Source organism: Lutjanus erythropterus, chromosome 14 (assembly GCF_056507025.1).
Source record: "Lutjanus erythropterus isolate fLutEry1 chromosome 14, fLutEry1.hap2, whole genome shotgun sequence".
NCBI classification, from domain to species: domain Eukaryota; kingdom Metazoa; phylum Chordata; class Actinopteri; order Lutjaniformes; family Lutjanidae; genus Lutjanus; species Lutjanus erythropterus.
In genome coordinates, this window is record NC_139330.1 from 4,264,583 (window position 1) to 4,290,269 (window position 25,687).

The following is a 25,687-nucleotide window of genomic DNA, read 5'->3' on the forward strand; positions in this document are numbered from 1 at the left end:
TCAGCTCGGAGTTCTCCAAGAGACAATACAACCTGTGACACTGCTGAGAGTGTGTGAGTGTGTGTGCATCATGGATGGTGAGTAGAAACACCTTTATTTACTGAATCATAACAAAGGCAGGGTTTAGAATGAGAATAAATGCTGATAATCAAAGCCTGTGATATTCAAAAACATGTTCAGACTCATGAGTAACTTTATTTATTTGAATATCTTGAGCTTAAATGTAGAATAGCAGCACTAATGTTTAATTCTGAAGTGAAATGCTGCTCGGCACTTTGACAACACAGTGAAACTTCCCCCTTGTTGATGATTGACAGTGTTTGTGGAGTCAGTGCCCGTAATTACAGGACAGCTTTAGCAGAGCTGAATGAGCTCACAAAACACTACAGCTGCAATGATTAATCAGCCAGTTGCTTCCATTTTGATAAGCAAATAATCATTTTGAGTCATTTTTTAAAAAGAAAACTGTCCAAATTCTTCGATTTCAGCTTCTTAAATGTTATTATTATTATTGTTGTGACTGTTTGTTGGTTTCTTTAGTCCTCTGTAACAGTAAACTGAATATCTTTTGTGTTGTGGACAAAACAAGACAAGAAAAATATCCAAATTCTGTGATTTCATCTTCTTAAATGTGAAAATTTTCCCCTTTTTCATTCCTCTGTGTCAGTAAATTGATTATCTTTGACGTTTAAGGACGCCACTTGGGGTTTTGGGAAACACTGATCGACATTTTTCACTATTTTCTGGACCAAACAATTATTCAATAAATAGTTTTGAGTCATGTTTTTAAGAAAATTCTTCAGTTTCAGCTTCTTAAATGTGATTATTTTCTGTTTTCTTTATTCCTTTAAAACAGTAAACTGAATATCTCTTGGTTGTACACAAAACAAAACACTTTAGGATGTCAACTAAACAGTAATCAACATTTTTCACCATTTTATGGATCAAACACCCTATCAATTAATCATTTTGAGTCGTATTTTTAAGAAAAAATGTCCAAATTCTCTGATTTCAGCTTCTTATATGAATGTTTTCTGATTTCTTCATGACAGTAAATTGAATATGTGAGAATGTCACCTATATTTCACCATTTCCTGTAATTTTATGGACCAAATAGCTAATGGAGTAATCAAGGAAACAGTTGACAGATTAATTGATAATGAAAATGATCATAAATTGCAGCCCTACTACAAACGTCTGAGTGAAATTCTATGCTGTGCAGTTTTGTATGCAGTTTGCATGTAAACACTTCCTATTTGTCACGTTTTCCTCCTCAGTTCTTCTGCCCTCCATGCTAGGGGACGATCCACACCTCAGTAAGTACATTTTAATTCTCCTGTCTGGTGTCAAAATGAGCTGCTTGTCTCCACAAGCCAAAACTTTTCTAAGAGCCAAACAGCCTGTGAATGTGTTGCACTGTCTTTCACTTCCTCATTTTGTTTTATTGGTAAGCATTGCTTTCTTTTTCAGACCTGTGGTGTGGTGTGTGTGTCTCTTGTGATCATCAACCTTGTAGTTTGTGGTGTGAGAGATCATATATTGTGTTATAAATGTTTGTGAGTGCGTGTGACTTTTGAGATATATCATGTCTAAGTTTTGTCTTTGGAGTGAATGTAGCAGACAAAAAAAGAGGAAGGCAGAACCAGGCTGAGCCGCTTTTATTGGCAAACCTACATTTCTTAATTATGTCAGAAATGTAACAGGACTTGTTTTATACTAGCCGGCCAACATCACATCTGTGTGTCAACGCTACACTTTGGCTGTCATGTCCACTAAAACATTTTTCTGTTGTAAAATGGAAACAGTGCACACCAAAAACAGATGCACTTCCCGGATCAGTTTTAGTTCCTCTCTCTTACAGTCAGGCATCATGTGCTGCAGGTTTTGTTTCATGCAAAAGGATCAAAGTAGAGCGACAAACTTCTTTCATGCTTTGTTTTTTAAATGCAGAGTGTCTGAGATTTGCCTCTTTAGTGAGCTCTGATTTCTTGATTTGCAGTTTAAAAGACTTGTATATGTCTGATCGGGATAAATTTGATGCTGAAAGATTTTAGACCCTTAAGTGAGGATATATAATGTCTATTTCAATGAGAAGAAGAACCACACTCTAAAAGCTTCACTTTTCAAACACATTTTGCATAATTTTAACCAATGTGTAGACCAAAGGTGCCCAAATTCTTTCCAGTGAGGGGTCAAAAATTAAAGCTACTACAAGGAATGATAATATTTTGTTGATTTTGGAGGCACCTGAGGGCAAAAGCAATGGTGTTTCCACCATAATAACCACAAAATATAGCATCAAAAATAAAATTATCTAAATTAAAATCTGCTCCTGCTTCTTTTTAACTGGCTAACTTACAACTCTCTGTAACTTTGCCCAAAGAAATGCAAACACAGACTCTTTTCATCTGATTTCAAGGAGAATCTGCTCAGATGGATGGTCTTCTTTGCTTGTGTAGCTCATATGGAGACATCATTAATAAACTGAGACCTGTACCCAGTGAAAAACTCCTGGTATTAGCTTTAATCTGGATGGAAGGCTGTGGATGTGGATGTGACCCTAAAAACAGAATATAGGATTAGAATTACAGGGTTATTCATCGTTTATCAGTTATAAGCATGCAGAACAGTAATAAAAGGAAGAGAGACTATTAAAGTTAATAGAAACATGATTCAGGACAACCTTATTCTACATTGTCTGTTGTGTTAAAAACATGCAACACAGAGGCTCATAAAACAACTCATGCAAACCAAATAAATAAATATTAATATTTATAAGAAACATGGACTAAAGACAGCATTATGCTGCATTGTTAGACATTAAAACACGCAAAGCAGAAGCAGACATAAAAGCATGCACAGTAAATATAAAATACATCAATCAGTCTGACACAGCAAACCAACAATAACAGACATGCATGCAGGGACAAGAGGGAAGACAGGTGACAGCAGACAGTGAGGGAGTTCAGCTCAGACAGACTTTAATCTGGTTAGCAGTTATTTTATTTATTTGCAGAGTTGATTGTCCAAAAATTCACCCATACACTTTGTTTGGGGATCATAAATCTAAAAGAGAAGACACCTTTCTGACAGACAGTGAATGCAACTCAAGGTGTTTTATATCAAGTTGAACAGCGTGACAAAAATGAGGTTAAAGTGACAACACTGAAGAGTAAATCAATATTGGTTTATTAAGTTTACACTGAGCAGCGTTTAAGTCACACATCAGCACAAAATGCTCCTGGAGCTTTTTTCACAGGCCCTGCACAGTCATTTATCCCTACAGTATCAGTGAGAGATCAGACAGATAAGATGTTTTAATAGAATTTAATAGGGGAGCTGAACAGCACTGAGCTGCACAGTGCAGTAAAATAAATTTGCACTGAACCAGTGGTTATTATTTTACTGAACCAGGCCAGAGTCCATTTTAGATTTAGCAGTGAACATGGGAAGCAGAACAAAAACAGGAAGATGAGGATGAGCTCATCCATTTAAAAACAAAAAAGAGAAATAAAGAAAAATAGTGATTTCATGGTCTGTTCTGTCTCTCCAGTGGCTGAGCCGGAGATCCAGATCTTCGAGCAGCCCAAGCAGAGGGGAATGCGCTTCAGGTACAAGTGTGAAGGCCGCTCTGCAGGAAGCATCCCGGGAGAGAACAGCTCCGACAACAACAGGACCTACCCGAGTCTGCAGGTCAGTCAGTGGAAATTTAAAGAGACACTTCACCCTCAAAATCAAAAATGCACATTTTTCTTCTTACCTGTAGCGCTTTTTAATCCATCTAGATTGTTTTGGTTTGAGTTGCAGAGTTTTGGCCACAGACATGTCTGCTTTCTCTTCAGTGTTATGGAACTAAATGGCACTCAGCCTTTGGTGCATGAAGTGGCAAGATCTGAAAAACTCAACAGCAGTCTCTCTTTTCAGAAATCATGACCCACCTACTGTATCACCACACTAGCTAGCTTAGTGGTGCTACCAAGTAGGTTAGCCGTGGAGGACGTCATTAACGTTTACCAGACGTACCTCATGAGTCGATTAGATTCTGATTCAGAGGGTTACGATACAATCATGAAATGATTCTCAATGCATTTTAATGCATCAAAATTCTGAATGCATGTACGTGATTTATTTTTGCTCACCTGTATGACTTGCTACTTTTAAAACTGGTTTACTGGATGTACTCTGCAGGTTTGCCATTGGTCGCTTGTTTCAAGTGGCACTGCAACATTCACCATCTATGGTTTCAAAGTCCCCTGGAAACAAGAACAACCTCTTAGCTGTTTGTGATTGGTTTAAAGAAGTTTTCTTTCAAGAGAGAATCACGATGCATCTAAGAGTCAATTTTTTCGCTCAGCCCTTATGTTTACGTCCTGCGCTGCCACAAGCATGAGCCTCTCATCCATGAGTAGATGCACGGTACCCTAGTACCCTAGTAGTTCCTAAAACTGCTCACAACAAGGTCTTTGGATTATCTTGAGTAACAGGGTCTTCATTTCTGTATAGAGATGTTGCTGTTGAGTTTTTCAAATGTATTTTTTGGGTGCTTTGAGCATCACAAGCCGAGTGACATCTAGGTCCATTATATTGGACAGAAGGCAGACATCTCTACGGCTGATACCTCCAAAACTCTGCAACTTACGCCAAAACTATATAGATGCATAAATATTACTACAGGTAGGAGGAAAAATATGATTGATTTTGGAGTGACCTGTCCTTTTAATTTCCTCAGCCACAAAGATTAACATGTTTATTTGAATCCGATTGTGTTATTACAGAAAAACACTCAAAGCTCTTTTTCACCTCTGCATGTGTTTTTCTACAGACGTTTGCATGTAAATGTATCAGTATAAACAGTATATCTGCCTGCACAGATCCTGAATTACTGCGGTAAAGGGAAAGTACGCGTTTATTTGGTAACGAAGAACGAGCCATACCGACCGCATCCACACGACCTGGTGGGGAAGGACTGCAAAGACGGATTCTACGAGGCCGAGTTTGGTCCAGACCGCAGAGTGATCGCGTGAGTTCAGAACACCACTCCAGCCAACACCACTCTGACTTCACTGTCACTGTCGTCATCAGAGCGATTATCTCCACAGTCTCAGTCTTAATCAGCATTATCAAAATAGGCAAACACACACACGCACACACACACCACAATGCAATTAATTTGCTCTCTATTAACAGTATTTCACTTTTCAGTTGACGGTTTCGGAAAGCATTGAGTGTAAATCAGTGACCTCTCAGATACAAGAGAAACTCATAGAGCAAATCACACACACACACACACACACACACACACACGCACACGCACACGCACACACACACACACACACACACACACACACACACACACACACACAAAGCATATTTGTCAAACCATGTCTGTGATGAGGATGGCAATATGGGAATTCCCCAAGTGACATCACTCATATTTGCTGTGTGTCTGAGAGAGAAAACAGAGGTTGTGTGTGTGTGTGTGTGTGTGTGTGTGTGTGTGTGTGTGTGTGTGTGTGTGTATTCGTGCATGTGTGTGAGAGTGTGAATGAGTCAGTATCCTTTGGTGTAATTTACAAATCCCTCATGGACTTTTGTAGTAAAATCAGACTAATTTAGACTTTCAGACCTTCGGTGTAATTCAGTGGAATTTGTCCGACAGAGTCAAACGTGATCAGAAAATCATTATTATGTGATCAGTTATACTCACCAAAATATAAATGCAACTCTTTTGTTTTGGCTCTGATTATTACAAGATCTAAGGCCATTTCTGTGCACACAAAACACGTTATTTATCTCAAATTTAGTTCACAGATTTCTTACACATGCTGGTGAGCACTTCTGCTTCACATGTGCCACAGATACCAGTTTTTCCCAAATTTGGTACAAACATCCACTTGGACTCAGAGATGAATTGATTAGATGATCACTGTGACACTGTACTTATGATTGAATGTTTCACACATACTTCTGATAATATACTCAACAAAAATATAAACCCAACACTTTTGTTTTTGCTCCCATTTTTCATTGATTGATTTGATTAATCTGATTCATCTGTGCACACTAAAGTTTTATTTTTCTCAAATGTTCACAAATTTGTTTAAATCCATGTTAGTGATCAAGATGTTCATTAAGCAGCAGGATTATGACAGAGGTGTGTCTTGAACTCATCACAATAAAAGGACAATCTAAGATGTGCAGTTTGATGTTGAAAACAGACATTTATTAGACAACAAACTATGGCTACTTCACACAGGGTTACGGATAACAGTTTTTTTTCCCAGGAGGGCGAAGCCATGACCCACCCTACTCTGACTCTGATTGACATACCCTGATAGTCTTGAAAGAGCAATATGTAGTAAATTCACAAGCAGAAATGAACAGTATAAAAGAGGTGGAAATCCTCATCAATATAAGATCTATGGTTGAAGAGAGTCCTCGGGGAAAGCCCTGCAGACTGCAGGAACACTGCAGGAGTGCAGGATGCATGCAGCATTGTAAACTGACAACAGCAAGTTGATCAGCTGCACTGCAGTCTGGGGTTTGAGCTCAGTCCCTGCCTGCCAGACTCCATTAACATTTTTCTCAATTTAACTGTTAGAAACATCTACTCCTTCTACAAGATTATTAATGATTTCTTACAAGTCATAAACAGACACTTACTAATTTGGCAAAGATTCGGCATTAATTTGAACTGTAAATCACATGAAACAGGCAACTAAAAACTGTTCAACTGATTCAAATTTCAATGCATCTGCAGCGTTGTTGTCAAAGAAGCAATTATTTTAGCTTAACATGTTTCCTTAATCTCTGATGGTATTCCATCATGCTTCCATGATTTATTACAGTAAATATATTACAGATTTTTCCTTTAACGTAACATTTAACAATTACTTTTCATGCCTAAAGCTAACCAACCTAAACTAAACACAGCAACAAGTCCTAGCCAATCATGACTTTGCCCTCCTGGGGAAAAAAAAATGTTATCTGTAGCCCATTGTGAAGCACATGTGAAGCAGAAGTGCACATTAACATGTTTGTGTACATAATTTGAGAGAAATAAACCTTTTGAGTGCACAGATGGAGTCTGGGTTACAGTAACTGCACGATTGCTTAATTTTTTGAGATCATACTTCACTCAGGTGTGGCCCCATGTGTGTTTTGTTTATGACAGTCAGCTTATAGCAGTGCTGTTATCGTCTGTCACTTTCTCACGGCCCTGTCATGTTATTCATTATTCATACAGTTTCCAGAATCTGGGTATCCAGTGTGTGAGAAGGAGGGAAGTGAAAGATGCGATTGGACAGAGGATTACCAGAGGGATCAACCCCTTCAACGGTGAGTCGTCCCTCCTGCTTCGATTTTCCATTTTCTGTCTGTTTCTGTTTTCATCTGTCACCTTTCATACACGTCACACTGACTGACAGCAGTGCTTTCAACCCACTTATGCGGGTAGCCGTTTTTTCAGGACCAGCACTGATTTGAGAAATAAAAAAAAATGGAAATAGATTTTAACCACATAGAAAATAAATATCAGTTTAAGTGCATGCAATATTTGTAATGTTTTTATCACTTTACTTTGCCATCTGACAGCCTTTTCTAAAAGGAAACCACCGTCATATAAGCCAAATATCACTTTCTCCAAACCCACCAAACTTCATTGGCAAAATCCATAATTTTACCTCACAGAACACAGGAGCTGCTGGTCTACCGCTGCCTCAATCGGTTAGTTTGTTGATGTGTTTGTGTGACTTTGCTGTTTTAAAAGGATAGTTTGGATCCACCAAAGTCGCCCAGTAACACAAACAAACTAGCAGATTGAGGCAGCAATAGACCAGAAACTTAGTTATTCTGCAAGGTAAAATGACTAATTTTGTCAATGGAGTTTGGTGGCTTTGGAAAGAGAGATACTTAGCTTACGAAACAGTGGTTCCCTGCCAGAAAAGGCTTTCGGACAGCAAAGTAAAGCAGTAAAAATATTATATATGCACTATGTGATAATATATGTTATATGCTGGAATTAATATTGTTTTCTTTAGATGGACCTTTTTAAGAGGCTAAAATATGTTTTGTTGCAGCAGTACATGCTGTGCTTGTACAACTGCTGTAGGTAATATACCAACTCACTTCAAATAATCTGAAATATTCCTATATTAAATTAAATATATTATATTTATTTGACTAAACGTTGAATACATATAGTAATGAATATAGTAACGTTTTACTCTGCTCATACCAATATATCTCTGATAAGTCAGTGTCAGTGGATAATATCAGTATATGATGAGCCGTGGACAAAGTTAAGAGTGTAATTGGTCGGTTCAGTTGCTGTTATCAGTGTTGCTGGTTACTGTAGCTGTTGTTGCTGCTGTTGTTACTGTTAAACAGGTTGTAAACAATTCAGAAGAATTGTTTTCAAATGCCGGCTCACCCACTTCTCAGGTACTTCGAGCACTTTTTCCTAACATCAAGTCGTAAGTCCGCTGTCTTGCCACCGCACTGTCTACCATAATGCCATTTCCTCAGCGTGTTTTCACTCTGCGGTGCTCCCGTGCAGGCAGACAGACAGCGGTTCTCGTGTACAAACAGGCGTTGAGCTACTTCCCCATTCTTGGTCACAGTTGCTCAATTCAGCACAGTGCAGGATGCCACGTGAGAGCTGGGAATGCAGGATTCATTAAAAGGGGGAGGGTGGACCGAGGGGGTTCCCCAGCTCTCAGAGATGATGATAAAAGTAGGGTATGGTGCTTTACAGGACTGTAAAACCAGGGAGGGAGTAGAAGGTTTATGATCGGGTTTGATTTCAGCATGTATGCTTTTAGTTTGTGTGTTTGGTGTTGATCTGTAAACTTATATGAAACATGATCATACATTTTTACAAACTGCATGAGGTTAAACACGTGTATTTCACATATGTGTTATTTGCTCCAGTGCTTTGATTTATTACTTTATGTGTTTGTAAAAGTGTCCTGGTACCTGTGACTTCACCTTCACTCCTGCACAGCTCAAACACTGCATACAGAAACAGATGGCTGCTGTGAGATATGACCTTGGCTGACATTTTTAGTGTCTTGCTCTGTCTACTGACTGAGCTTCACCATATATGACCACATCTCAATTCTAGATTCAAATGAAGGAGCTAATTTAGATCTGAGAAGCTGAAGAGCTGAAACACTTGTAGCCTCTTTTGAACTGATGTTTGTAGCAGAGGTGAGAAGTAACAAAGTACAAACAGATATCTGTACTTTATACTCCTTACATTTTCTAAACAGGCTTGTTACTTTTGTTTTAATGCATGTGATTGGAATTGATTATTTTTATTTTGCATCATTGCATGCATCTTCCTGACATTAACAAGACTGATGGTTGGAACAATAACACATTACTTTGTTGTATTTATCAGTCCAAATTATGCACAACAGACATAGCAGGATGAAAAATGACAAAAAGAAGTAACATGACCATATCAACGAAAGATGACATAAACAACATAACAACATGAAAAACAATGCGAAAGACATGACAGTACAAAAAAGATGTGACGACGAAAAATGGCATAAAAACCATACGATGTAAAGAGACATAAAAAACATAACAATACAAAAAGGGTTTAACAAAACGAAAAATAACCAAAAAGACAGAACAATACGAATAGGACATAAGACAAAAAAAAAAAAAAGACGTTAAAGGCATAACAATATGTTAAAGTGAGATGAGAAACAATGTAAGACTCAATAACTGTTATTTAATTAATATTGCTAAATAAATTAATAATACTATAATATTATTGTAATATTATTAGGCATTGTATGGTTATTAATACAACAAAAACACAAAAAAGGACAAAAGTTAATTAGTGAATCAAAAAATGTTTGGACACAAAATGTGTTTGTTTGAGTCTCTCGTTGGATGGTGAAACTCAAAAATCACAAATTAAAAGACCAATTAAATGCTTTTATTTTCACAGCAGGGTCTGGTTCGACCTTAAAATGATCAAACTCTGATCAGCATTGCGCCTTCATCAATGAGCCAAAAAATTGAAATTTATGTTAAACCATCCCCTGATCATGTTACAACTGTCCCTAGGGTTGGCTAACATCTGACATCTTCCTTTCAAATAAATGTCGTGGACGATGTCGTATGTAATCGTCTTCAAATACGATGGGTAATTAGAAAACAGATCTAAGTTTAACATGTAAAGATTTGGTGTGATGTCGTCCAAAGTCCTTCCTACTTATACTTTTGATGGTAACATTTTGAATACAGGACTTTATTTTCAGACTCGGGTATTTCTATTATTACTCAAGTAAAGGATCTGAGTACTTCTTGCACCAGTTTGTAAGATGGGCAGCGCAGTGTCTTTCTCATGGCTCAAACGTTCCCCTCTCTGCAGATCACTTCTGCTGTGAAACTCAGCTGCTTCCTGTGTCAGGGGCAGATAATATGCCCCCCTCTCCCTGATCATACTCCCCTCACCCCAACAGCAAACTGCTCAACACACTTTACACGCACTCAGACTCCCTGAACTCGCCTCGTTTCATGCGTCTGACATGTTGTTCAGGGTACATCGGTGTGGGCGAGCGGAGAACGACATGTTACGTGTGACGTACTAACATGTTTCTGTATTACTGTTCCCTCTCGTCTCACAGGTGGTGCTGGTACACCTGGTAAATGTTAAGGTTACATCACATGTGTAACACAAAAGTGGTTTCTTTTCCAAGTAATCTGCTCCTCAATTGTAGTTCTCAATTTTTTCAGCTCACGCTCACGATCAGATGCTGTTTCTAAACATCATTTCGCAAAATCTTATTTATCCATATTTGCATTTTGTCTCTCTCAGAGATATAAAACAACAGTGACACACCTGTCACTTTAGATCACTGTTCCCTCTGCCGGCTTCTCTATTTCTACCCCAGTTTTCTCTCAGTTTCACAGGTTTTTCAAATGGTGATATACATCCACAGGCTTTTAATTATTTCTTAACATCGTTGCACTACTCAAAATCTTTTGATCACATACAAGACATACCACAGACACTCCCTGGCCATTTTTTAAGGTACATTTATACAGTTTAATGCAAGTTTGTGGTGATGCTGCACTGGAATGCATCATATTGAAATGTGTTTCTGATGTTCTTCCAGTTGAAACATTTCTCAGTTTACTGCAGCCCAGATCAATATCAGTGCAAACTACAACCTCAACAATAAATTGTTAAAATTAACACATCTGATAGTGTCAATCAAAACTGACCATCATTTTATTTATCATCTAATTATTATTATTCATGTTTTAATTACAACAATAACTATAAATGTGTTGTTTTAAAAACGCCACAGCGATGGCGAATGATATTGTTGGGCTCACATTCAGAGTGATTTAATGAATGAAAATTTCTATTTCTATTCTATTTTGATAATAGATTCATAGTTTTAATATTTTTTTAAACAAAAATGTTTGAAAGCCGGTTGCAGCTTCTTAAATGTGACGATTTGATGCTTTTCTTTGTCATTTATGATAGTAAATGAAGAGTCTTTAGGCTCACATTTTATTGATTAAACTATTAATCATGAAAATAACCAGCAGATTAATTATTAGTCGTACTTGCGTGCGACGTACAGCAGTATTAGATCATCATCATTATAATGATATGGTAATCATTATCTAGTTTTCCTAAGTTACCGACACAGTTGGAGAGGCGTTTGCTCGGTGCCGCTGTTATCAACGTTGTCATTCATCAGTATAGTTGCTAGTTATCGTTCTTACCGTGGAAACTCAAAACATCGATGGCAGATTAACTGTTAAACCTCAGTTTAATCAGCGCAGACAAATAACATCATGGAGGAAAGTAATGCAGAATAATACTTGGTCTTTTCCAGGTTCTATTAAGATGGACACTTTCTTTCATGAAGAAGATCTTACCTCTCCTTTTGTTTGTCTTTGCTTTAGTAAGGAAGATGAACATGTCAGAGGTGTTCTTTCCCATCTGTCTTTATACTTTTATTTTAGTTTATTTAGTCTGCTTTATTTGTATCCAAACCATCCTCGATTATTGTTTCATTTTGCTGTAAAACATTAACACTGATATCAGAAGAACACGCAGTTTTATACTGTGAAAGTTCCTATGATAAATATGGGTGTATATATATATATATATATATATATATATACATATATATATATATACATGATGTAATATATGATTGTGTAGTCATAGCCTCAGCCTCTGTTAGACACACACACACACACTGAGTGATGTGTACCCTGAAACTTGTTGAAATTGTGAGTCATTGCAGTGGAGTGTTTGTGGTGAGGCTTGGCACCTGCCTCCCCTTCGTTCTCACTCTCATGTTCTGCTCCCACCTTCACACTAACCACTCACCCGCCCACGCCCACTCGACCCCCTCATCATCATCACTATCCCCCTCACCGCCGCCACCACAGCCAATGACCTCGTCTCCAAGCAGCTGCAGCTCCGTGCGGCCACGATGCCCGCTGCCCCTGGGCCCATTTTCTTTCCATAACACACACACCGCTAGTTTTATCTCCAACCCACTTTCCTGCACCTGTCCAGCATCTGCACTCCACAAACACTCACACACACACATAACCTGAGTATGTTCCATCAATATTTTCTATAAGAGTTCCGCTTTCATACATGAGCGCGCCTTCATCTCTGCCTCCTTCAGTTTCTCCACTGTGTGTATCTGAGCCTCCTACAGCAGACAAACCTGATGACCCAACAGAAATCTGAAGTAGAGCAGAGCTGCATCACTTTTTATGGTTACAAACAGACCATTCAGCCCAAAGACGCCGAATTTCCAGCGTCATTGTTGTTGGTGTCATTGTTCAAAACACTAAAACTCCTCTGTGATCACACTGGGCTGGGCAACATATCGATATCATCTTAGATATTAGAAATTGTTAAATGACACAAATGTTGTCTTTTACCAGACTGTTCCAGCTGTTCTATTATTTGTCTTTACCCGCTTAGTCATTATAGTCACATTACTGATGATTAGTTATCAAAGATCTTGTGTTAATAATTTGTGTGCCTACAGTACTGTCACAACATGGCTATTGAGCAGGGGCAGATCTAGAAAGGTGGTCTGGGGTGTCAGCTGCCACCCCAGTTTTAGACAATCAAATTTAAATATACATATCAAGGGTTGTGTGCAAGTAAATGCAGCAAGAGATGAGACTCTCTGCAGACTTCTGGGTTATTTTCAATGAAAAAAAAGACAGATTTGTAAAAGAAAATGCCTGAAGATTTGAAAATAAAACAATCAATTGAATCAAATTTGTTGTGGATACAAGATTTTTAAACTTATTTACTGGTATATAGAAACAATACTTGATACCTCTTTTCATACCACAGCATATTTCATAATAACCTGCAAACAGTGCCTTTAGGTATAATGTCATTCAAGTGGTCTGATAGAAAACTGGAGGTTTTCTCCTCCTCCTCTTGGCTCTGTTTTCAGCCCATGATGGAGACTCACATGTGGGTAAAATGGTTGATTGTTGAGTCTCGTTACCAAAACGTCCTGGGAATGAGACTCAAAAATCAGCCATGTTTGTCCAGAGTTGTTCACTGCATCTTAAAATATCCATGAAGTATATTTGTCTTATCTTAGCACAACTTTCAGTTCCCTCTGTGTTCAGTGAACACTGCATATTAATATCCCCTGTGATGTCTGTCTCATTATATATTCTTGCAAATTCTGCCACATACTTCTACATTGTTTGAGGTTGTTGGGCGTTTGTCTTTAAAAGACGGTAAAACTTTCTCTCTGAGAGTTAAACTCAAAATATGAAGCAGGAGACAGTTAGCTTAGCTTAGCTTAGCACGAAGGGCTCTGTCTAAAGGAAACAAACTCTGTCTTGTTGTACACCTCAGTTTCTGCACACATGTAATGTGTTAATTAGTTGATTTACCTTTGGAGCCAGGCTAGCTGTTTCCATCTGTTTCCGGTCTTCATGATAAACTAAGCTAACCATCAACTTAAGGTCAGTTTAGAGAGAGGTGTTAATATTCTATCGAACTCTTGGAAAGAAGCAAATAAATGTATTTCTGTTTGGCTGTGTCTTTACAAGACAGTGAAGCAGGTCAGACAGTCTGAACATTGTCATGAAAGTCATTGGGAGGCTGACATGTTTTGGCTGATGGCTGTGATGTAATATCAGAGTTTTTGAGTTTCATGTTGACACCAGACGTAGGTTATTTGGTGTCATCGTGTGCATTATATCTTTTATCACAAAACTGCTAAAGCAGAAGTTAAAACTTTTTGTTGGCAGCTGTTTGGCTCTCTTTCTCTGCTTGTTAATTGCACAACTGGGGATTCCTGCCACAGATTTGATGACTTCTGACTAAGCAGAATTATTCAGAAAGGCTTGTAATTGCACCGTTGACCTGTGACTTGACTTGGATTTGAGCCTTGAAGTATGATGTTTGGTGCCAGCAGTGCATGCAGAGGCAGAGCAGGAACAATACCTGTTTGCACTGAACACGTCCAGTGACACATCAGTCAGGATGAGGAGTTTCCCCACAGCTCACGTGTAACTGCAACACAGCTATTTGTTTTCTGTGACTCTGTATCTATGTATTGTTACCATGGGAAATGCTTGGAACAGCAAAAAAAAAAAAAATTCTGGTATTATACTGTTAGTGCTGGCATTTTGAAAATGACTGAAAAATATTTTACGAAGGACTCAAAACACAGAGTTTAAGATATGACACCCGCTACTGTCCCACCACTTTCACACACGTCAGGAGCCATCGTGGTCACTCATGCAGGGAGCCTCATCCGTGTTAAGAAAACACACACACATACTTCTTTCCACTCTGAGGTGACGTCGGCGAGCGTCACCGTGGCGACACACTGTAGGCGGGGATGGCCTCGACGTGAGTGAGAGAGACAGAGGGAGAGAGAGTGGGCAGATGTGAAAGCCTGGTGTGTGTGTGTGTGGGCGTCTCTCAGTAGAAGCCCCCCCCTCCGCTGCAAGGTGTGTGTTGCCTCTGAGGGCGGCATGTGTGACGCTTGCATATGTGAGTGAGTGTGTGCAGAGTGTGCTGAGTGTAGGCTGAGGACGCTTATCTGTGACGTGTTTAAATTAATTCAAAGTTGAGGTTTTGGGGACGACCTACAGACACAAACCTACAAACATGAGCACATTATAGACTAAATATCAATCTATCTGATCTAATGATGTAATTGCAAAGAACAGAAAAACTCAACATCAGAGTGTATCTTCAAGATAATCCACCGACCGAGGAGGAGAGAGAACGTACAGCAGCACAGTAGTAATGGTAACAGCGGTGGTGATAATACTAACAACTAGAGGAGGTTACTCAGCAGAGTGCAGGTGGCCACGCAACAGGCGGTGAAGCACCTACTGCAATGCCATCAGCTCGAAACAAGATTTCAAAGCAGCTGTTCATCACCTGCAGCCGGTTAAGAAGAGTGAGAAGTCAGCTGTCAATGATTGTATGAAAACAGAGAAGTAAAAAAAAAAAATAGAATTACTGCCTCACAGTTGTTTGTTTCCACCAACCAGTCAGGTTACGCTTCACATCCATGTCTGTTCAGACTCATATAGGAATTCATTATGGAACTTACGCATATATTGACCTGTAACTTTGAAGGAATTTAACAAAAGGTATTAAGAGTGTTTTCTGACAAAATCTATTCACTTAATCTTTGAGTGCAGTTGGTTGTTAACGCCAAGTTTGATGAAATTCCATCAAGACGTTCTTGAGATATCGCGTTCACAAGAAGAGGTCCACCTCAAAACCAAATGCCAGTGGTCATGACTGTTGCTGCCGTGGAGTCATTTTATTTAATTAAATTAATTTATTTATTTATTTTTGAGAATCTGGACTCACAGAGGTGCTTGAGGATAAAGTATTCAATGTGCACAAAAAATTAGGCTGATTGGAGTCAGTGGTATGTGAGATTAGCTGCAGACAAGCTTCAGGTTCATTGATGGAGCACGCACTCACACATGCACTAACAGAAGTGATTGCATGATCCCCTCCACGCTTACACCTAGACAATAATAATAGTTTGTGACCTTTATTAAATAGCTCAGTTTAGCTCGAGCTCGACCAGTTGCAACTGTAAAATGCAGCTTACACATTAACGTATCAATAATAATAGTAAAAAATGTAATAATATTGTATATAACAGTATAAAAATTGCCTTGTATTTTAGTTCTTGTAATTGTGATTAATTTTTTTTATATAATTTTCAGTCATCTTAATTTAAAATGATGATTATCATGATCTGAAGTATCACTTTCAGTGCAGAACTTTAACTCACAATCAAGTATTTTCATGGTGTGATATTGACACTTTTATTTAAGTAAATGATCTAAATATTTCCTCAACCAGTGGAGAGAGATGAGTAATTCTGAAGGACATAAAAGCAAAACTATCCGAGCTCACCAGAGCATTTGCATCTTATTTGGGTAAACTGGCCCTTTAATAACAAAACATGTACTCTGTTTGCTCATGTTGCTGCTCGTGTGTCTTTTGTAATGATGCCTCACCTTGCTGTGATATTGACACCTGTGTGTGTGTGTGTGTGTGTGTGTGTGTTGTGTGTTGTGTGTGTGTGTGACCTCAGTGCCCCGCGAGCAGCTGCTGCAGACGGAGGAGTACGACCTGAACGTGGTCCGCCTGTGCATCCAGGTGTTCCTGCAGGACGAGAACGGCCACTACACCCGACAGCTCAACCCCATCGTCACCAACCCCATCTACGACAACCGTGAGTGGCTGGGATCTGTCCTCTTCAAACTGTGACGCCATGTTGGGCAATTACAAGAGATTAGAACATTATGAAACCGTCAGATAGATAATTATACTTACAGGAAAAAAAGCTGCCTGATGTTAGGTGTGTCAAGCTCAGGGTGCAACTGACAGGGTATTTCAAGAACTGATGATGATGTAACGTGAAGCTAATTTCATAGTTTCAACTGGGTAACTTCATTATTTTTCAACCTGTACCTGTTTTTAGTGTTTAATTTTTGTCCAGTTTTGAGCGAGAGTGCTGCAGCAGGCAGAAGTCAAACTAAACTGCGACATAATCCTTACTGGCAACTACACACCATTAAAGTATGTCCACTAAAGGTGTTTGTTTTTGCCACTGACAGGTTCAGATTCTTATTTTAAGTGTCTGACAACATTATGGAAAGGATCCCCACAGAGATAGACCTTTACTTAGCCAGCAAAAGCTGTTTTATTGTTCTCGACAAATGGTAATTTTATCAACGTCACTTTCATTCAAACTTTACAGAAACAAAATAAAACTCACCAAAAATGTCCATGTTCATCTTTCAACTATTCCAAAAGATCAGCAACTCTGTTTTTTTTTCTGTGTTAAATGTGGAAATATCATGAGAGGAATGAGAGGGAGGTCAGACATTGGAGAAGCAGAGGGGATAAACAGCGTGAACAGCCAGAATATTTTCACATCTAACTCCCTGACCGAAGAGTTTATTCCAACCAAGCCAGAGCTGGTGATTGTTCGAACAGTGGAAAGAAGATCCAAGATGTTGGATGCTGTTTCCGTCATGTTTGAATTAAGTGCATTTTATGATGATAAATTACCATGTTTGCTAAGGTAGTCTTGTGAGGTTGGTGAGAGCAATAAAACAGCTGTGCCTGGTTAAACAAAACCTCTTACTCATTTAAAAAAAAAAAGTCTCCCTCTGTCAGACACTTAGAATAACAACCTGAGACTATCAGTGGCAAAAACAAGCACTTTTACTGGACAAGTGGCATTTGCCCATGAAGATTACAAGTTTAGTTTCACTTCTGCCTCCTGCAGTAATCTCCCTTAATACAGGACCAATCTGAAAAACTGTTGTCCGCATTAGTCACTTAGATACTAAAACATGGGGACATACATTCCAGCTGGAAAAATACAGAATTTAGCATTTTATGCCCATCTTACAAAAATGAAGTAAAAATTAATCCACTATGCAAGAATTGAGAAGTTACACAAGTGTTTATGCGTACAGATCATACAGTATGTACCTGTAGCTGCGCACGTATGTGTTTGTTGCAAGACTGTGTCCAGTAGATGTTCTCTCGACACTGTTTCAAGTGTTGCACTCTATAGCACTCTGCAACTAGTTCAGTGTTCCTCACACAAGTTGTGAAAGAGGAAGTTCTTTATACACACTTGGCCTCAAACAACACCGTTACCATGGAGCACTTCCTCTTCTCACAGCAGGCATGTGACATGTGACTCAACCTGGTGAGGCCTCGATTGTAAACTGAATGTGGTCTTTTTCTGAGCTGGATGAGTTAGACTGAGCCAATAAAGCTTAAGAGTTGGTATCTACTTTAAATACCAAGACTGGGCTGCACCAGCAAATATTAATTTTTTATCTAAGAATAGTTCTAATCAGAGTTTAGAAAAACTAGGTTTTTGAGTAAATCCAGACTTAAAATGAAGCAGAGCTCTGTTGCACAATTAAAAAGTAATCTCAGTTTAGCAAATCTAAGTTTAGTGATATTAACTGAAATTAAATAGTTTAATCTATATGGAGATGCTTGTTTACCCAAGTTAAAATAAATAAATAAATCAGAAATGTAATTGTTGTTGGCAAGTATAAAAGAGGGGGGGTGATGCAGAAAGTCATTTTTCCTGTTTGCTTCATGTCATATTAACCCTTCAAATGTTACACAGCAGATCATCCAAACACTAAAATAATAGATCACTTGGAATGATGACTTTAAGTTTGTTTTGTGCTGCTGGTATTACATCTCAGACCGCTGATTAGAAAATTGATTAGTCCACCTTATTTATCAGGGAGAGTATTCAATAAAAAATCATTTTACTTTGATTTGGCCAAACATTAGAGTGATTTCTATGTCTACATTACAGGACAGCTAAGAATTATGTTAAATCTGCTGTATTAAGTTTAAGGTTTAATGTGCAGTCGTCACATTATAAATAAAATCAGCTTCCATTATAACAACTTGTTCATCTTGACTGGAATAGGGATTTCATGATCAGTCTATTTCATGCAAATAAAAGAGTAAAATGATGCACCAAACCCTTTTTATGTGAACACGCACAGAGCCTGAAGAAGAAAGCCTGAGTTAACAAAGAAAGTTGATAACCACCATTGTGATACCTGTTATCTCTGACCTGGGTTTTGGGTTTTGTCAAACCAGCTCATGAAAGCCTGCCGATGTTGAGCTTCCTTTGCAGAACATCCCTTTGGTCTCCCTTATAAAAGAGATCTTTGATCTCAGTGCGACGACCTTGGTTAAATAAAAGCTAAATAAAAAAATAACCAAGTGAATGCAGATTGTGATGTTATCATTCTTACGTGTAGGAGCAGTCTGACTTGTTAGATTTGTTGCATCCGTTGGGTTGCATGTTAACAGCTTGTTTCTGCATCATCAGGAGCTCCAAACACAGCCGAGCTGAGGATCTGTCGGGTCAACAGGAACAGTGGCAGCGTCAAAGGAGGGGATGAAATCTTCCTACTCTGTGACAAAGTACAGAAAGGTACAAACTATCACTGTTCTGCAGACCTTTGCATTTTACTGTATGCTCTGTTTTTCATCCATTTTTTTCTCCTTTCATCTCCATTCAATCCATTTATCCATTCATCCATTTAACTTTCCATGGCGATGGTGCCCATCTCTTTGCGTGTTCATTCAGTTTTTCCCATTCCTGTCATCCCATCATCCTTCTTTCCTCCAGATGACATTGAGGTGCGATTCTTCTCCTCTGACGGCTGGGAAGCCAAAGGCTCCTTCTCTCAGGCTGACGTTCATCGCCAAGTGGCCATCGTCTTCAAGACCCCGCCCTACTATAACACCTCCATAATCGAGTCCATCACTGTGCACATGCAGTTGCGCCGACCCTCCGATCAGGAAGTCAGTGAGCCGATGGATTTCAGATATCTGCCCGACGACAAAGGTGAGCAGCCTGTTATTAAACTTCAGACCCAGTTCTCAGTTAGACTCAGGTGATATATGTGACCATTCTGCGTTTGTTGCAGATCCTTACGGCTACAATGAGAAGAAGCGCAAAAGAGAGAACCTGATGAGGATATCAGGATTGTCAGGTAAGAGATATGGTCCTGTACAACCTGCACAGCCCAGTATGATTCCACGTGTGCATGTATGAGGACATCCTTTGTATGAAAAACAAGATCTGAGAAGTCTTGCCTAATAGCAAATGTCTCTATTTTAATTGCAGCTTGTGCTTATTACATGAACTTTTACTATAATCTGACAGAAGTAGAAAACAGGTCGGTTTTAGCCCCACATCCTATGTTACTTTATTCTGTTTACAAATTTTATTTTTAAAAGATAGGTCAGCTCAATTTATGTAAATTATTCACGTTAAAATACCCTCTGCTCCCGACATTCTTTCAGATTGACAGACTTTTAAACAAACTCCATTCTAAAACTGGTGTTTTATGGCAGGGACATTTTTTCACAGTAAAAACTTTACTTTCTAGTTACACCACCACTAAGACTCTTTATTTAGTCACTTTCATCTACAGGCACAATCGGCACACATATCATTTACTCGGTACATTAACTAACCTGTGATGATGTGTTTGCCACAGATGCACACACACTGACCGCTGGCATAAACAAAACCCTATCTGTGAATTATTTTAAAAGTGGAGCTGGCTTCTTTTAAAGATATATTTTTAATTATATAATTTATTTAGAAGCAATCTGTGGGGGACAACCATGTTTGTCTGCATGATGAAATATTAAACAAGACTTCCTGGATCTTTGTCTTCCTTCTTCTATCATGAACCACGTCCTTTGCATGTCAGTACACATGTATGTATTTTAATATAGATTTTGTGGCCTTTCTTTAGGTGGTCCTTTTGCTTGTCTGGGTATGAACAGGCCAAAGGCAGTGTCACAGAGTACCATGAGTCACATGCGGAAAGGTAAGTACGCTGAATAGTACCTCATACAAATACACTTCAGAAAATCTGAACTCTCTTTAAGTCAAATACAAGATTTCCGTCCAGATCAGGATAACTCTGCCGTACTATAACACTAAATGTCGCTATGTTTTCCAGACATGTACCTGAGGCAACAGCCCACTGCTACGATGCAGCAACACCAGTCTGTGTTCAACCACCCCTACCAACCAGGTCCTCAGGGTGTAATGATGTCATCACAGACTCCTAATGTACCAGTCAGCCATCCATGGTCAAATCCCAACCCAGCAATCTCAATGGAAACAGTCACCATAAACCAGTCTGGTGCCATGAGCAATCTGCCACGTCATAATACCAGCAGGCAACAGCAGCAGAACCGTGCGTCTGGTTACTCCCACAGAGCGGAGCACAGCAACTTTGAGAGTAACCCCCTCCCACAGCTGTCCCCAGGGGACTTGCAGTGCTTGGACACAGTCCCCCAGGCCACGGGAATGAGCCAGCCAGAGTCCCAGCCGCTCTACCACCTGCAGCACCAGAGGGAGGAGCTCACCTCTGAGACCCGCGCCCAGAACCAACCAGGCAACCAGAGCCAGGGTCTCCAGACTGCGTGGCCCAATTTCAGTACCCTCAATCCAATGCAGAACACCTACAACGGGTCAGTACCTGGAGGTGGAGGGGGGCTAGGCTCTTTCCCCTTCTTAGAGGTAATGGAAGGGGACGATTTTCTGAAGGGCCTGGCCGGAGGAGCAGTGCCTCCAACTGGCTTCCAGCTGAAGCAGGAGCCCCAGATCACTGGGGGACAAGAGACCCAGTCTACACTCATGCAGTCCCCAAGAGAAACCCAAGGAAATACTTACACCAACTTGCTTCCTCGTCCTATGAGCAACGGCAACAACATGGATCCAATGAGGCCAGACAATATGAGCAACTCCCAGATTCTGAAAAATCTGCAAAATCCTTACTCAAACAACAGCATGGTCTCCACCGAAGTCCACTTTGCAACCGTGGCTGACTGGCTCAAAACATCTCGGCAAACCGACTAAAGGGACTACCGTTTTTTGTATCAAGTAATAAACAGAAGCAGCTCCAAGGAATGCACTGGTCTTGTTTAGCCTTGCAAAGCCAGGAACTTTCCTTCACCCATTCTGGCCTGGTGAGGCTCAGTGGGCATTTGCTTGGGTTATCACAACAGCGAGCTTAAGAGCAAAATTACTGGCCGCCAGTTTGATCCATAACCAGACAAAAGCATTGTTTTAAGGCAGTACAATGATTACAGACTAGTTCCTTCTTTAGCAAAGACAACACCAAAAATTTGTCCTGTGCTTGATTGGCAAAATGTGGCACTTGACACACTGTCACGCTACTACTGTAGGTTAACTGGACTTCACTTATTGTTCTTAAATATGTTTCACCTCTAAGGTCAAATGTCTTCAAGAACCTCAAGCAAAGTCCAGTTGCTGTTGGATGACTGAGAATCTTCACAGACTTGGTAAGCTATCTTGGCTTCCCATTTTTAAGCTGACAAGACCATCAATGCATTAAATACAGGAAAAAGAAGTGCCCTTTCACACCAATGAGAATTGCTCACCTGGTGCAGATACCAAAAAAAGGTTTCCAGCTTCTGGGTTTAGATCTGTGGGTGTGCAACCCACTGAATATTCACAGTAGTGTTTCCACCACTGGCCCACAAGTTCCCACTCGACCTGGAGACTTTACATTATGATTTTTCAGCTTAAGGAAAGTTTTACAAAAATAAAACAACTCATAAAAAGACTCACAACTGATCTTGTTTATAGTTCAAGGCGTACTGTCAACAGTTTTACCGACATCTCTGTTAGGAATAGGGTTCGGTATTGTTGGGATTTTCACAATTCTGATTCTGCTTATCGATTTCGTCTCTTAACGATTCTTGATACCAATTTTTTAAGCGTCCTTCGACCAATGGAAACACAGAACGTTAACAACATAACCATAATGACAGCGGTCTCTTTTCTGTTTTCTTGAATATTTTGGGGTTGACTCAGGCTACTCCACTGTAATGACAGACAGTATCCCATCCTTGTAAAGCATTTTGTAGTATAACATTCGCTAAAGTGAGGTGATTGTTACAAGGGTCACACAGTTTGTGCCATTCACCTGCTAGTCAAGCAACTTGGCAACAGCTGAGTAGGTTAACTCAGAATAATGCTAGGATTTAATAAGACAAATGCATTAGGAGACTGGAAGACATGCATGCATTCAACTTGCGCTGACAGATAGCCAGGTCAATGTAGGGTAGATGTTTGCAGTACATGGTTTAATTTTAAACCAGTGTGGATTAAATTTTGTAGGAATCAATAAGCAGAATCCAAATTAAAATTTCTTCATGATATCCCTGGAATCGTTTCTCAATGCCTAACCCTATTTATAATGGCGGCTTGTGGGGAAAATGCTTTTGGCAGCGATTTTTTTGCTGCAATACTGCAAGTAGCCACTTGGCAAACATTGAAGCAAGGCTGAGCAGCAATGCCATATCTAGGTTTTCTTACACATTTATGGGAAAGACATCTTTCTCTTGAAAATGGTCAATAAAACTTGATTTTTTAGTAAAAACAAACAAACAAACAAAATAGACCATAATAGAATCTTGATGCTTTTAGATCAAGGACACTTTTTTCGAAGCCCCAGTTTACAGCCTTTAACCTGAGGTGCCAAGTTACATCGTTGCTCTGATCACTTCCCCAGATTGATTGATTGATTTGGCTGCTGTTGTTACGGATATTCTCCAGACTAGTCAATAAAACTTAGCTCACATGTGTTCAGCTGGCTTCTGCAAGCGCTAAGACCTGTACGTGGCTGAAACGCACCGTAGGATGTGTTGATGACCTCAACAAGGTTTCCAAGCCAAAATTGGATTTCAGAAGAAGTGAATGTAGTACTTTTCTTTCTTTCTTTGTCTTTCTCAGGTGAAGTTGGATTCACTGTCAGCATACTGTACAGAAATCAATGTTTTGCTTGTTTGATCTTGAAAAAACACATGGGTTAAATGGAGGGATTTTTTAAAGTACAGTGGGAAAAAAATGCTTATTATCAGGGGTTAACTTTTTATTGCTTTGGAAAGGATTCTTGCATATTATGCTGTTTTACTGAGCAGAGTATATTTGCTGTTAAGTGCACTCTGTACATACATGTTAGCCATAGTTGAGAGTGAAAGCAATAACTGCTGAAACACTCAAGAACTGGCAAGGTACTGAAATTTCCAATGAGGAAGTTGGAGGAAGCACATTGAGTGTTGTCTTTCCTTTGTAATGACTGTGTCATACCAGTGATCTCATGTGTTGTTTGGAGTTCTCAGAGCATTCCTACCAGATGTTTTGTAGATACAGATGTTTTATTGTTGTTTCATTTCTTCAGCTGAGGCTCTTTACAAAAATGTAGCTTCACAGACAGAGCGTCTTGCTTTGAGGACATGTGGCTGATTATGAACAAACTCTGGCTCTTGTGCGGGTTTCAAATCTGTGACCTGTCTAGCATGTTGTTGTTGTTGTTGTTGTTTTTACTGGTATGCCTTCCAGAAGCTTGTTGGTTTTAAATGAAATTAAATATTTTGATGACTACTTTGTAAGATTTGCTATTTTTGGAATTTTCCTATTTTTCTTAATAAACAGAGTCTGTCTTATTCCACGTCTTTTGTCATTTAATTATCACCTTTATATTATATCTCTTGCTCTCTATACGTGATCTTCACATGCAAGCACTGTTACTGAGAATAGATATGTACTTGAATTACAGTTACTGATCAAAATGTTGGTGATTACGTATATATTATTTTGGTAAAACGTTTCTGTGCAGAATATAACACTTATTCTGTTGCTTAGCATTTTTTCACCATGAAGGAAGGCCTTATTTTGGCAAATTTCCAAATAACACAGGTCAACAAAGCCACTTGGACAAATCTGAGTGCAGGATGGCTTACAAGGCGCTGCCTCTACATGTAGACAGGCTCCTTTCATTGGGCGGTACAAAGTCAAATTTTGGGTGATGTTTTTGATCGGTTCTGTTGTTTGAATTTGCACTGCTGCTCACACATTCCTCTAGGCATTTGTTAGAAAAGCAAATCACATGACTTTGATGACATTATTAAAATAAGTATAATTTAATAAGTAATTATTTATTACATTGTTTATGACATTTTTTAACAGAGTAACTAGCAACTGATTACATTTCAAAAGCAACCTTCCAAACGTTGCATGCAAGCATACATATGGAAGTGTAAAATATGACCAGGCGCTCTGATATATGATCATAATGGATGAGGAGGTGACATTCAGAAATGCATTGTTTTCTATATCGGGACACCTCAGAGTGCATTATCACTCTTACAGCATAGCCAGTTAAAAGAACAAACCTACTTTCTCTCTGGCTTTCCTGTTATTTGGTAACACAAAAGCATCAGTGTTGCCTTCAGGAAAGCATTTTACTTTTTGTCACCAGATTTAAAGATCCAGTGTGTAAAATTAATATGGATTATTTGCAGAATATGGCAGAAATTAAATAGAATATGCATAAGTTTGTTTTCACTAGTGTAAAATCACCTGAAAATAAGAATTATTGTGTTTTCATTACCTAGAATGGGCCGTTCATATCTACAGAGGCACGGATCAGCATTGTGTTTTTTCTGACTGTTCGGCCTAGTCCCGCCCTACTGTGATGTGACTGGCTACTATTACTGCACTGCATAGAGACAAAGTGCAGCATGTCATGCTCTGAA

The 25,687-nt window shown here is 39.2% G+C and overlaps 1 protein-coding gene across 1 annotated transcript; it reads left to right on the plus strand.

The window, feature by feature from the left end:
* rel (REL proto-oncogene, NF-kB subunit) lies at positions 1 to 22,304 on the plus strand. The gene is made up of 11 exons (XM_084735709.1): positions 1 to 77; positions 1,278 to 1,316; positions 3,554 to 3,693; positions 4,872 to 5,020; positions 7,247 to 7,338; positions 16,626 to 16,766; positions 19,422 to 19,526; positions 19,725 to 19,943; positions 20,026 to 20,091; positions 20,866 to 20,940; positions 21,076 to 22,304. Exons 1-11 carry the CDS (start codon positions 71 to 73, stop codon positions 21,978 to 21,980), a joined length of 1,938 nt encoding a protein of 645 aa, XP_084591835.1. The 5' UTR covers positions 1 to 70; the 3' UTR covers positions 21,981 to 22,304.
* Positions 22,305 to 25,687: the final 3,383 nt, after the last annotated feature.

Bases quoted from the DNA above. Each gene is read 5' to 3' on its own strand.
- rel (XM_084735709.1), top strand. The intron at 5,021-7,246 runs GTGAGTTCAGAA...TTATTCATACAG, and splicing joins CCAGACCGCAGAGTGATCGC to TTTCCAGAATCTGGGTATCC. The intron at 7,339-16,625 runs GTGAGTCGTCCC...GTGTGACCTCAG, and splicing joins AGGGATCAACCCCTTCAACG to TGCCCCGCGAGCAGCTGCTG.